At 36.9% G+C, this 14,044-nt stretch overlaps 1 protein-coding gene across 1 annotated transcript in view; it reads right to left on the bottom strand.

Moving 5' to 3' along the window:
* Positions 1-14,044, bottom strand: part of PKP2 (plakophilin 2) — an 85,096-nt gene that overhangs the window by 34,128 nt on the left and 36,924 nt on the right. Inside the window, exon 5 of the mRNA XM_043441123.1 lies at positions 5,743-5,950. Within this exon, the coding sequence (XP_043297058.1) occupies positions 5,743-5,950 (208 nt within the window). The remainder of the gene's footprint in view (positions 1-5,742; positions 5,951-14,044) is intronic.

The following is a 14,044-nucleotide window of genomic DNA, read 5'->3' on the forward strand; positions in this document are numbered from 1 at the left end:
ATTTTTTTTAGGCATACTCCTAAAAAAATTTACTAAGCCTGACTCTCAGGATGGATACGAGGAATTTACATTTTAAAAATGATTCATATTTTTGGCATTGGGAAATTAATGGTTTAGATGACCCTGAATAGATGTCCCTTTCAATGATTACATTCTGTATTCCCTGATACTGCATTATACTTTGGGTTTAGATTTTCATTTGCTTTAACTTCCGGTCAGTTTATTTATAGTGCCTTAATTTCTATTATTACAGTTCTTTATTGTAGGTGTACTGTCTGTAATTTTCTGTCACTAAACTCTCTTTCTAGCCAAAAAGAAAGGAACAGGATTCTGGTAAGGGGTATAATTTGAATAATTGGCAATTTTAAGTGAGAGAATGATAACTGCACTATTGAGAAACTTATTGCCAACTGATATTTACAAAATATAGTTACTGAATAAAGGGATCTAATAGATATTAAACCCCAGTTTTATTAGTATTGCCCTTACGACCAGAAATATAGTTAACCAAATCTGTATAATATTAATAGCAAAACTTGTAAATTTTATGATTAAATCTTCAAGGAGCAGCAGGAGGAGAAGTGATTCTTTTTAAACTTATATTTCAAAATGATCATAGCACAGGAGGAATGTGTTTCTGTAATTTCCCTTACATGGATCATTCCTTCTTTAATGTAACTTTTGTAAAACTTATCAGGAATATCATATTATAACAAAGGTCATTTATTTGAAAATAAATCTCAGGAAAAAGAAATTCAAGGCTAAATGGTTGTCTGAGGAGGATTTACAAAAAGCTGAGAAAAGAAGAGAAGTGAAAGGCAAGAGAGGAAGGCAAAGATATACCCCATTGAATGCAGAGTTCCAAAGACTAGCAAGGAGAGATAAGAAAGCCTTCTTAAGTGGACAATGCAAAGAAATAGAGGAAAACAATAGAATGGGAAAGACTAGAGATCTCTTCAAGAAAATCAGATACCAAGGGAAAATTTCATGCAAAGACAGGCACAATAAAAAACAGAAAAATTAAGAACCTAACTAAAGCAGAAGATATTAAGAAGAGGTGGCAAGAATACACAGAATGGTACAAAAAAGGTGTTAATGACCCGGATAACCACGATGGTGTGGTCATCTCATCTAGAGCCAGACATCCTGGAGTGTGAAGTCAAGTAGGCCTTAGAAAGCATCACTACCAGCAAAGCTACTGGAGGTGATGGAGTATCAACTAAACTATTTCTAATCCTAAATGATGATGCTGTTAAAGTGCTGCCCTCAATATGCCAGCACATTTGGAAAACTCAGCTGTGGCCACAGGACAGTTTTCATTCCTATCCCAAAGAAGGGCAATGCCAAAGAATGTTCAAACTACTGTACAACTGAATTTATTTCACATGCTAGTAAGGTAATGCTCAAAATCCTTTAAGCTAGACTTTAACAGTACATGAAATGAGAATTTCCAGATGTTCAAGCTGGATTTAGAAAAGGCAGAGGAACCAGAGATCAAATTGCCAACATCTGTTGGATCACAGAAAAAGTGAGAATTCCAGAAAAACATCCACTTCTGCTTCATTGACTATGCCAAAGCCTCTGACTGTGTGGATCACAACAAACTGTGGAAAATTCTTCAAGAGATGGGAATACCAGAATACTGACTACCTTACCTGCCTCCTGAGAAACCTGTATGCAGGTCAAGAAGCAACAGTTAGAACTGAACATGGAATAACGAACTGGTTCCAAATTGGGAAAGGAGTACGTCAAGGCTGTATATGGTCACCCTGCTTATTTAAATTCTATGCAGAGCACATCATGCAAAATGTCAGGCTGGATGAATAACAAGCTGGAATCAAGATTGCTGGGGAAAATATCAATAACCTCAGATATGCAGATGACACCACCCTAATGGTAGAAAGTAAAGAGGAACTAAAGGGCCTCTTGATGAAGGTGAAAGAGAGTGAAAAAGCTGGCCTAAAACCTAGATAGCATATTAAAAAGCAGAGACATTACTTTGCCAACAAAGGTCTGTCTAGTCAAGGCTATGGTTTTTCCAGTGGTCATGTATGGATGTGAGAGTTGGACTGTGAAGAAAGCTGAGTGCCAAAAAACTGATGCTTTTGAACTGTGGTGTTGGAGAAGACTCTTGAGAGTCCCTTGGACTGCAAGGAGATCCAACCAGTCCATCCTGAAGGAGATCAGTCCTGGGTGTTCATTGGCAGGACTGATGCTGAAGCTGAAACTCCAATACTTTGGTCATCTCATACGAAGAGTTGACTCATTGGAAAAGACCCTGACGCTGGGAGGGATTGGGGGCAGGAGGAGAAGGGGACCACAGAGGATGAGATGGCTGGATGGCATCACTGACTCGATGGGCATGAGTTTGAGTAAACTCCAGGAGTTTGTGATAGACAGGGAGGCCTGGCATGCTGCGATTCATGGGGTCACAAAGAGTCAGACACGACTGAGCAACTGAACTGAACTGAACTGAAAACTCAACATTCAGAAAACTAAGATCATTGCATCTGGTCCCGTCAATTCATGGCAAATAGATGGGGAAAAAAAGGAAACAGTGACAGACTTATTTTCACAGGCTCCAAAATCACTGTGGACTGTGACTGCAGCCATGAAATTAAGAGACACTTGTTCCTTAGAAGAAAAGCTGTGACAAACCTAGACAGCATATTGAAAAGCAGAGACATCACTTTGCTGACAAAAGTCCATATAGTCAAAGCTATGGTTCTTCCAGCAGTCATGTAGGGATGTGAGAACTGGACCATAAAGAAGGCTGCATGCTGAAGAATTGATGCTTTCTACCTGTAGGACTGGAGAAGACTCTTTGAGAGTCCCCTGGACAGCAAGGAGATCAAACCAGTCAATCCTAAAGGAAATCAACCCTGAATATTCACTGGAAGAACTGATGTTGAAACTGAAGCTCCAGTATCTGATGTGAAGAGCCGACTCATTGGAAAAGATTCTGATGCTGAGAAAGATTGAAGGCAAGAGAAGAAGGGGGCAACAGAGGATGAGATGGTTGGATGGCATCGCTGACTCAATGGACATGATTTTGAGCAAACTCCAGGAGATAGTCAGTTGCTGCCAAAGGGAGCAAGTTTGGACACTTTGATACAGCAAAACACTCAGGTAATACTGGACTCACATCTGGGCTTTGTTGTTTTGCTAGCTGTGCAACATTGGGCAATTCATGTAACCCCCTGAGTCTTACACTGGTCATGTGTGAACAGTCAATAATACCATACTTTATGGAGCTGTCAGGAAGAACGGAGGTAAAATATGGAAAGTTCAAGCTTATGACTGGGCATAGATGTTAAGGAATCTGCCTGTAATGCTGGAGACTCGGGTTTGATCCCTGGTTTGGGAATGATTCCCTTGACAAACAGAATGGCTACCCACTCCAGTATTCTTGCCTGGAGAACTCTATGAACAGAGGAATCTGCTGAGCTACAGTCCATGGGATCGCAAACAGTCAGACATGACTGAGCACATAATGAGGCTCAATAAAAAAAAAAGATGTTTACAAAACAGACAAGAAAAGATTCATATATAAGACTACTCACTTTATGTTTCTAAACAAAGATATAAATATGTCTAAACTAAGTTAACAATTTATTTTTGAGGTCCACAAAGCACTTATTTAGCACTTCTATTAATAGAGCTAAGGGAAGTTATTTAGTAGTGTGAGTCGCTCAGTCGTGTCCGACTCTTTGGGACCCCATGGAGAGTATCTCACCAGGTTTCTCTGTCCATGGAATTCTCCAGGAAAGAACACTGGAGTGGGTTGCCATTCCCTTCTCCAGGGGATCTTCCTGACTCAGGGTCCGAACCCAGGTCTCCTGCATTGCAGGCAGATTCTTTACCAACTGAGCCACCAGGGAAGCCTGTTATTTAGTAGGATTTGTATCAGACATTCAAGTATCAACTCAGTTAAATGAATATATAACGACCATTTTCTGGTAGTGATGTTTGGCTTATATCAGAAACTCTGGGAATTGCACAAATTCCATTTATCAGCTCTGTAGATTATCTAAAGAAGACTGAATGATTTCTATGGGATCAATACCATAGAATATTCTTTGTTCTGTTTCCTTCTTCCTACACAGAAGAAGAGGAAGTTCACAAACAGATTATTTCCTTTACAAACACCCACACACCCTCCTAAGTTTTCTGGCTATCATGCACCCTAACCTTGATCACTTTATTACTGAAGATTCCTCTAGATGAACAGCAGTTTCTTTGCTCTACTAGTGATTTTCACTATGCTGGGAATAACTTTCATTCTCCTTCAAAACACTAGTCCAAAATCTATACCTCTTTTAAGGTCCACAATGAAACATGTCTCCTTCATGAAGTCCTTTCTGACTGTGTGTATATCTGGTTCTCTTTTGTGTTCACTACTGTAGTTTAATGAAGAAAATGTTAAGTTCTAAACGTGAGGATTGGTTTTTGTTTTTTTTTAAAGGCCAACCATTGTATAATTGTTCATGCTTTAGTAGATAGAAAATTAAATTCACAACCTCTCTAGTCTGTGATGTGCCTTACTTGACACTGGAAGGCTGCTCGCTAAATGTTGGCTGAATGAATGAATGAATAAGTGAGATTACTCTTAATTTCTGAGGTACTTTAATATAAGTTATGGATATGAAAGGAAATCTCTCACAGGACATGACAGCATGCTGGCAGAGGGGTAGTATGCTGCAACTCTTCATATAGTTTTATACAATTACAAAACTTCATGTAGTTTTACAAAATTAAATTATATCAAGATAGAAAAATGTGATATTTTGAGATACAAATGGGTAGAGAAGATATAATGAAAACATTTTTATAGGAAAAAAGACAACTATTATATAATAAAGATAGCAGAAGTGCAACAGACATTCAGTTCAATTTAAACAATATTTATGGAGCACCTCTTTCAAATAAGTATGAACACTGTCAACTATTATCACTAAGAAAAACTTTTATATATTAAAAAGGGTTAACTTCTTTGGACTTAACTTTCTCATCTGTAGAACTGAGATTTAGTACCCAATACCTCAAAATATCTCAAAAGCTAAGGTTTTTGTGAGAATAAATTAAAAATTTCTACTACCTAGGACACTGAAGATATGTAAAAGTTTCCCCAAGATAATACTGCTGATGATTATACTCAGTAATGGTTTCTTACATTCTTTGAAATGTGTTCAGGGAGCTTCAGCAGAGAACTGATGAATCATTTTCAATGAGTTATTTTCTATCATATGCACTATTCCTGTAAATGAAATTAAGCCTCCTTTCTCCATGCTTCAAGAATTATTAAAAGCATTACTTACTTCTGATTATTTTAGTTTTCCAATCCACACACAGAAAAGAGATATTTATTTTTCCAAATCAGTATTTGAATAGAAATATGAAATGGAGAAGTGAAAAACCTATCTAGTCATGTTTTCTTTTTAGGAGGTCAAGGGACAGGGAAGTTAGGAAGTTGGCATTGACAGGGGTCCAGGTGATGAATGGTGCATAGAATTTTTAATTAAAAATATTAACCAAAAGCTTCAAAAAAATTTCCCCTTTAGAAAAAAAAGGAATTCAAACTGGACTTGAATCTGGGGTCTAAGCCAGCAGTAATAATGTTCCTTAAAAGCATTTCACAGATAACAATGAGCGCATCTGTCATCTGTTTCAGGAAACTTCAGAAACAGATGACATTGGCTGGGGTGCACCGTGCTAACCCTGTTAATAGTCAGTGAGCGTTACCTGTTATTTGCTTCTTAGTCTCCAAGTCTCTGGTGTGCTTTAACACCTGGAGCAGCCGAGGCACCCCACTGAGTTCAGCTACCTCCAATTTATTGTCATTATCTTCAAACACCAAGTTTCTCAAGGCCCCACACACGGCTCGCTGGATATCTTCATTCTGAACTTTTAGGAGCTGTAGAAGCTTGGGGATGCCACGAAGCTGATAAACCTGGGGAAATAGATGCATATTTCAGATACTTATTAATTTTTATTTGATAGTAAAGATATTCAATGTAATATGAATGAACAGATGAAGTTCACTGAATCTGCTGATAGCTCCCCCCAATTAATGTGTGGTGCAACCTGACACTCCAGTGTACAACACACCCCAGCTCTAAGGCAGTAACTCTCATCAAGGGCTCAGGATAAATCCGCAAAGCTAAGATTGAAACCTATGAAAAAACTGAAGGACAAAGTTACGTGATAAAGGGTGAATAAATGGTAATTAAGTGCATGTTGTTGCTGTTTAGTCAGTCATGTCTGACTCTTTTGGGACCCCATGGGACTATAGCCCATCAGGGTCCTCTGTCCAAGGGGTTTTCTAGGCAAGAATACTAGAGTGGGTTGCCATTTCCTTCTCCAGGGGATCTTCCTGACCCAGGGACTGAACCTGAGCCTCCTGTATTGTATGCAGATTCTTTACCACTGAGCCACCTGGGAAGCCCAATTAAGGGGACAGAAAAGCCTTAATCACAATAAAGATGAAGAGAACTAGGAATCCAAGAAACAGAGAAAGTTTTATGGAAGAATACCATATTACATGAATTTGTTTTCTAGGACAGAGCTATACAGTCAATACACACAATAGAAATCACCTCCATTAGTAGTAGAAATAAAAATTCATTTTTCGTTTACCATGGCAATTGTAGTAGCAATGCAAAACCAACCCTAAATGCAAGTTGTTTTTTTTTTTTTGAGATATAAATGACATAACATTTATGTTAGTTTCAGGTGTAGAACATTGTGATTCAATATCTGTATTTAATAAGTCTATTACCACCACAGATAATTGGGCTACCCTGGTGCTCAAATGTGAAAGAATCCACCTGCAATGTGGAAGACCTGGGTTTAGTTCCTGGGTTGGGAAGATCTCCTGGAGAAGGGAACTCCAGTATTCTGGCCTGGAGAATTCCATGGACAGAGAAGCCTGGCAGGCTACACAGTCCATGGGGTTGCAAAGAGACAGACACGACTGAGCAACTTTCACTTTCACCACACATAGTTACAAACTTTTTTTCTTGTGATAAGAACTCTTAAGATCTATTTTCTTGGCAACTTTCTATTGTCATCATGCTGTACATTACATTCCCATGACATTTATTTTATAATTAGAAGAATGCAAGCTATTTTTATAATCAATTGTTTTCACTATTTAAAAACATTTAAATAAGTTATGCAAGCATTTTAAGTAAATAACATAGCTTTATAATTTTTAATATGCTACTTAAAAAATATTTCTTCTATACAAATATGTAAGAAAGGGTATGCTATTGGAGAAGGAACCTGAGGGTAGTAGAACTAGGAAGAAAAAAAAAGATGGCTTTGATTCTGAAACCTAAGGCTGTTTAAGAAGAGGCCAAATAATGACAGTCTGAACAAGGTGACTTTGTGTTTTAGGTTGCAAATGTTGAAAGAAATCAGGAGGTGGATGCAGTATTGCTGAAGAGAAATGTTAAGTTACAGACTGAGGGCTTGCTTTCTCAGAGGCTTCCACTAGCATCTGATTAAAACTTTTGGTAAGACCTTTTGGTAAGGATCTCAGTCACTTGTACTGTCTTAATGCAGAAATTTATAGGAATTAAGTTGCTGTGAATATATTTCCCCTTAGGATAAAGTTCATCACTTTATGAATGATGTCCTAACTGCACAACAGTTTCCAAACAGGAGAGAGCTACACACTTGGCTTGGTGGTCATCTCACATTTTCTATGTATCTGATAGGCAGATAAATGGAATTTAAGACACTGTCTTCCAGTCTTACATCTTCCTTTGTCAGGACTGGGGAGAGATTAGCAAGTCAGGAATAAAAGTCAAGGCGATAAGATAATCTAGTAAAAATAATAACCACAATAATAATAAAACAAAAATAACAACTCTTCCTCCTACTTCTATCATTAGGAGGTATTGGCATAGTATTAAAAATTTTATATATTAATACATACATTATCTAAGCAATAGCTTGCAAGAACCTTAAGAACAAATTACTCTTTGGGTCCTTTTAAGGCAATAAAGAAGAACACTTCCACTTTTGACTCCCTTCAGAGGGAACAGACAATGGGAGACTGGCTACAGCAATTTTGTTGGGCTATGTCTAAAATCATTCTAATGTGTTCATAAGAAAATGCTAACGATAGCTATCAATTAGATCTGGTCCAGCAGATCATCTATTTGATCATCTGTTTCAAAAGCAGAAAGGCAAAACTTACTTGAAAATAGCCAATAACTCTTATGTTTCCCTAATTCTGTCAATAGTTAGGTTTTATGATGGCTGAATTCCTATCCTATAAGCTCCTTAAACGGTAGATAGACTATGGAAATATTTCATTTCTTAATTTATAACTTACAAGTTGCCTTCTTCAAACTATGATGTGAAATGGCTTACTGGCCAAATTTCATTTCTACCTGTGATGACAGCATGGGTCAGAAGTGGCTAGTGGAAACCTCCACTGCCTTGTCCAGGTGGCATGAACGGCTGGCTTCTGCTAACAGCCCTCTGACCCATTCCATTACCCTGTCACCTTTATCCCCTTGGCTTTCAGCACTTGCTCCAGTCTAGAAAGAAGAAACTTCAGACACACCATACTCGGATAAATGCTGAAATCCAGCTACAGCTTTGCTCACTGGAGAATGTGCCTCCCTAGTGCTTGGCACCTACCTCACATTTAAAAACAGATTTTAGCTATTTTTACCCATTTTATCAATTAAATGAATATAAATCATATCAAGTGCAAGAAGTTGATGACATTCTGTGTATTGCCTATAACTTGGACAGCTGCTAATGACTCCTATACACATTTGTTGTTGTTGTTGTTTAGTTGCTAAGTTGTGTTTGATTCCTTGTGACCCCATGAACTGCAGCCCACCAGGCTCCTCTGTCCATGGGATATCCTAGGCAAGAATACTGGAGTGGGTTGCCATTTCCTTCTCCAGGGGATCTTCCCAACCCAGGAACTGAACCCATGACTCCTGCTTGGCAGGTGAATTCTTTACTGCTGAGCCATCTGGGAAGCCCTATATACGTTAGGTCCAATGTTAAATGCACTGTTCTTGCCCCTTTGAATTCAGGGAAACAGGCAGGACTAGAGAAGTTGTATATGTTTACTTTACACTGAATCCTCAGGGGGGAAAATCCTTTGGGGAAAGGAAAAAAACCAAAATTACATGAACATTTCAGAACTTCAAAAAAAACTTCATTTGAAATGGTTTCTAAATATATGAAAGGGCAGAATCACACACTAGAATTTTAACTTTCTCCTTCATTATTCCAATTCTCTTCCCTGAAAACTCTTAAAGAATTAAATGATGCGGGTTTCTGATAGCAAATAAGTAAGAGGGAACAGATCAACTCTCTTGGCACAAGGGCTCCCTCATGCCCTGGTGCCTTCACTGTCAATTCTTTTCCTGTCTGGAATGCTCTGCCATTCTGCCTTTCTGTTGGCAAAGTCCCACTCATCTTGCATAACCAGCTCAAATGTTACCTCCCTCTGCAAAGTGTTACTCTTTCTTTTCCTCTCATTACAATTAATCACTCCTTGTAAATTGGTATAACCTTTAAGGAAGGCAATTGTCAATATGTGTTAAAAACTTCAAACATACTCACTTTTAGTAAACTTCATTAGGAAATAATTTGAAATGCAGACACAGATTAACATGACAATAGTAACTACATTATTTATAATACTAAAAAATAAGAAACCATAAATGTCCAATGATGGGGAAGGCTGGTTAATGGTTAACTGTCACATATTCATATACTGAGGAATCCACAGAAGAGGCAGAGCAATGCCTGAACTGACAGGGATTTTATTGGTCATATAGTTCCCTCATCAGTTCAGTGGGATTATATAAGATGAGCAATTGTGTGCTACGCCCACAGTAGTTCTCAATAGGTAGTAGTTACTACTATTATGATTACTATGCCACCAATAAAAAATATATATTTTGCCATGCAGTGGCATGTGAGATCTTAGTTCCCCAGCTAAGAATCAAACCCATGTCCCTGCAGTGGAAGCATGGCATCCAAACTACTGGACCACTAGGGAATTCTGTTTAAAAAATATCTTTAATGTATAAGAAAATGATTCATGCAATGTTACTGAAAAAAGTTGAATATCTATGCATGTCTGCTCACAGATACAAGGAAGGGAATGTGACTAGGGAGTTTGGGAGAAATGGTGGGATTATAATGTATGAATGGGGATTGCTACTTTGTATCGTTTTTGAACAGCAAGCATGTATTTATGCATGCTTTTTAAAAACAAAACAAAAAGTCCTCATAAATAAAGCTACATATTCAATTTGATGACATCTAAGTACATGCATACATTAAAAAATTAGAGAGTAAAACCAAAATAATAACAATAGATAGACTGTGGGCTTTTTTCTTTCTTAATTTCCTTCTAAAGCATTTTTTCTTTTTTAATTTCTCAAATTTCTTATAATAAACTTAAAAAGATTTTGCAAAACAGTTATGGCAGTCACTGCTTCAGTGATGAGATTTGAAGTAGGCATGGAAATAAAACCAGCCTAAGAAGGGTCTTACAGAATAAATTACAGGATTTGTTCTTTATACTGTAGGCAAGCAGGACAGATATTGGAAAGGTCTCCTGGATGCTATGAAGAGAGTGGGCTTAGGTGTGGATAAGAATGGACGCAGAGAGGTTAATTAGGAGCTGTATTAACAAAGATGATGGTGACAGGGATCAGCATGGTGGCACTGAGTAGGAAGAGAAAGTGTAGGTAGAGACCAGACACGTGTAAGAGCAGCATTAACAGGACCTGAAGACTGCATGAGTATGAGAGGTAAGGAAAAAAGAAGCTTAAAGTCTGTCCACATTTTGGTATCAAACACCTGAGTGAATTACCACTCAGAGAGGAGAGAGCTATTATTTCAGGGCAAGTGTTGTATGATTATCTAACTGCATTCTCACAACAACTCAGTAGTAGGACTATTATTTTCAGTTTAAAGGTAGGAAAGCTGAGGTTGAGAGTGGTAAAGTATAGGTAATTAGGGTACTAGGACTCACACTCAGCCCCTGGCTACTTTTGAGAGTCAATGCTTGAACCTCCCAACTCAGCAGAACAAGTTTAGAAGGAGGACTGGATACTTGAGAAAATGCAGCAAAGAAGCAGTGTTCATTTTTAGATGAGCTGGTATTGAGTACAGCAGGATGCCTAAGAGATAAACAGACATGGAGTTTGGGACCCAGGCAAAGACATGGTCAGGAGATGCTGTGAGTCGTTAGCACTGAGATCACATTAGTGGAAGTCAGAAGAGAAGATAAGGTGGGTCAGGAGATGGTCTCAAATAAGAAAAGTCCCAGGAAAGCATCTAAGAAACATAAACATTTAAGGTACAGGTTGAGGATAATTTTTTTTTAAACAGAGGAAACCTGAAGAAGCCAGAGAGATGGAAAAAGAGCCAGAAGACTCTGGGCCAAAAGAAGAAAGTTTCAAAAAGGAATGAGGAATTGATGGTGTAAATGCTGAATCTTATCTAAAATAATAACTGAAAAGTTGCCAGTGGTCTTAAAAGTTTTTTACTTCAAATATTGACCTTTATATCCAAATTGTTGCTGTTTTTAGTAAATACATTAAAAAAACTGTACCATCATTCTTAATATTAATGGGATTTTGTGAATGCCCTTGGGTTATATTGTCACAATTCTTAGATTTCCTATCAAGCATGTATGTGTTTAGGTTTCATATAGTTTTCATGATTCATTATTCTCAAAACCAGTCTTTGTCTTAGCTTTATCACACTGAATAAGAGCTAAGAGGAAAGCACAGGTTTAATCCTACATGTAAGCAGAGTTATATTTATAGTCAAATTAATAATTTAAGAGTGGAAATCTAGCCCAACTTGGGTAACAAGAGAATATTTCATGTAATCCCACATTATAAAATGAAAGCATGTATAAAAGTGCTCAGTTTTAAAAACTGGGAATAAAAAAAGATTTGTGTATAAAGAAGGTTTATTACTAAATATATTAGATATTACTAAATATACTATTTTTTTTAAATCCTTATTTTTTCCATGGAATAAACATAGATAAAGGGTCAGTGAGAAATACCCAAGACTTATGTAACTTTTAAAAGCAAAAATAGATGGAATAGATCTTTTGAAACAATACATAATAGATATCGTGAAGAAAAATACTGACAAATTTACTTCATAAGAATTTAAAATCATGCATAATGAAAGATATAAGAGAAGTTAGGAAAAAACATTGTCACATATGTAGCAATGGGCTAATGTGCATAATAAAGCACTCTTACAACTCAATAAGAAGCAGGCAAACGTCTTAGAAAAATAACAAATGAGTTAAACAATGACAATGAATAAATATGAAGTCAAAAAATATAAAAAGGTGCTCATCTTCATGAATAATTAATGAATGCAAGTGGGGGAAAAAAGAACAGTGGAAACTCTGACTTACTACTCAATCTGTAGGATTAATCACATGCTCTTTCTACTCTGTGAAATCCAGATTTCGAGTACTGTCAAAGCTGGCAGGTTAGTATATGTTGGCCTTTGGACTCTTATTTATTCTGTTTTACCAAGAGCAAATTAGGTTTGTTACCCAATGCATTTATGCCAACTGTACTTGTTGCTGTAATTATGTAATTTATTTACCTATTCTGAAAAAGCTGTCTGTCTGAAAGCTAATTTGAATGCTTCAGAAAGACTAGATAAAGGTGAAGAGCTTTGAAAAGATCTGTAATTGGAAGAAATTAACCTAAAAGGCTAGATAAAAATATAAGAATCTAGAAGGATATGAACTCCAATGAATTAGGGCCATTAGGTTCTCATTTTACTCCCAAAAATCTAAATAATGGCAAGTGAAACATAATGGGCATAGTTTATATATGAAAAACAGTGACAAACTCTGTGTGTTTATAATTTTTTAAAAGAATTTTCTCTGTAATTCTGATAACCAGATCAGTTATTAAGTCTTGATTTCAAAAAGAGGAAAATTTCTAATATAAAGTAATACCTTTCTTTCTGCTTATCAGATTAGCAAAAATGAACGAAGAAGAATATCTTGTGATAATGGTGCATGTAAATAGGCACTTTGACACCATGTTGGTGGGAGGGTAAATTTGTATAATTTAGGGGAAGATTTATAGCAAGTTATTTATCAAAATTAAAAATGACTTACTAGTAATGAGGACTGGATTTACCTACCACTTAAATGATTTTAAAAACCAGACAAAATATCTAATTGTTTCAATAGCTGGACATGAGGCAATGATAGACAGCGATCCCTAAGAGATGGAGAACAAGGAGAGCCCTACTGCTGCCTCAGATCACAGTCTTGAGAGAGACCTCAGGCTGTGGTGTTGTGAAGGAAATCTTAAGTGGAATTCAACAAGCAGAGCTGAGAAGAAAGAGTGAAGAATCTAAGAACAGGGAAGGAAGAGTACTAATAAGAAAAGTACTACACAGAAGGAGAACTCCTGAGATCTGCAGAGGGTCCCCATTTAGGATTCAGTAGAGTATTAACCAGTTTTATCTTTGTGAGGAAATTGCCTGAGGCCAGGGAAGTAACTGCCTAAATAAAGTTACTGCTCCTCAGGCTCACAAAGGCCTGTGAACAGTGCCTAGTCTCACCAGCCAGCCAGAAAGACAAGGTTAGTCAAATAGCTATTTTAACAGTCTTGCATATGTTCAGAAACATGTTAAGTATGGACACAGAAGATATAAAAAAAGACTAAAACTTAACTTCTAGACACGAAAACTATAATTTACAAAATAAAAAATACACTGAATGAGAATAATGGCATATTCAACAATGCAGAAGAAAAAATCAGTAAATTTAAAGCACAGAAACTGAATTTACCCAAAAAGAAACATACAGGAAAAACAACTAAAAAAGAAAAACAGAGTACGCATGATCTGTGGTACAACTTCAAGCAGCCTAATATATATGTAATGGCAGTTCTCAAAGGCAGGACAGAAGATTTCCCAAATAAAATTTCAAAATTTGATGAAAAGTAGAAACCCACAATTTTGAGAAGTTTAATGAACTCCTAAGCATAAG

Source organism: Cervus canadensis, chromosome 21 (genome assembly GCF_019320065.1).
Source record: "Cervus canadensis isolate Bull #8, Minnesota chromosome 21, ASM1932006v1, whole genome shotgun sequence".
In the NCBI taxonomy this organism is placed as follows: domain Eukaryota; kingdom Metazoa; phylum Chordata; class Mammalia; order Artiodactyla; family Cervidae; genus Cervus; species Cervus canadensis.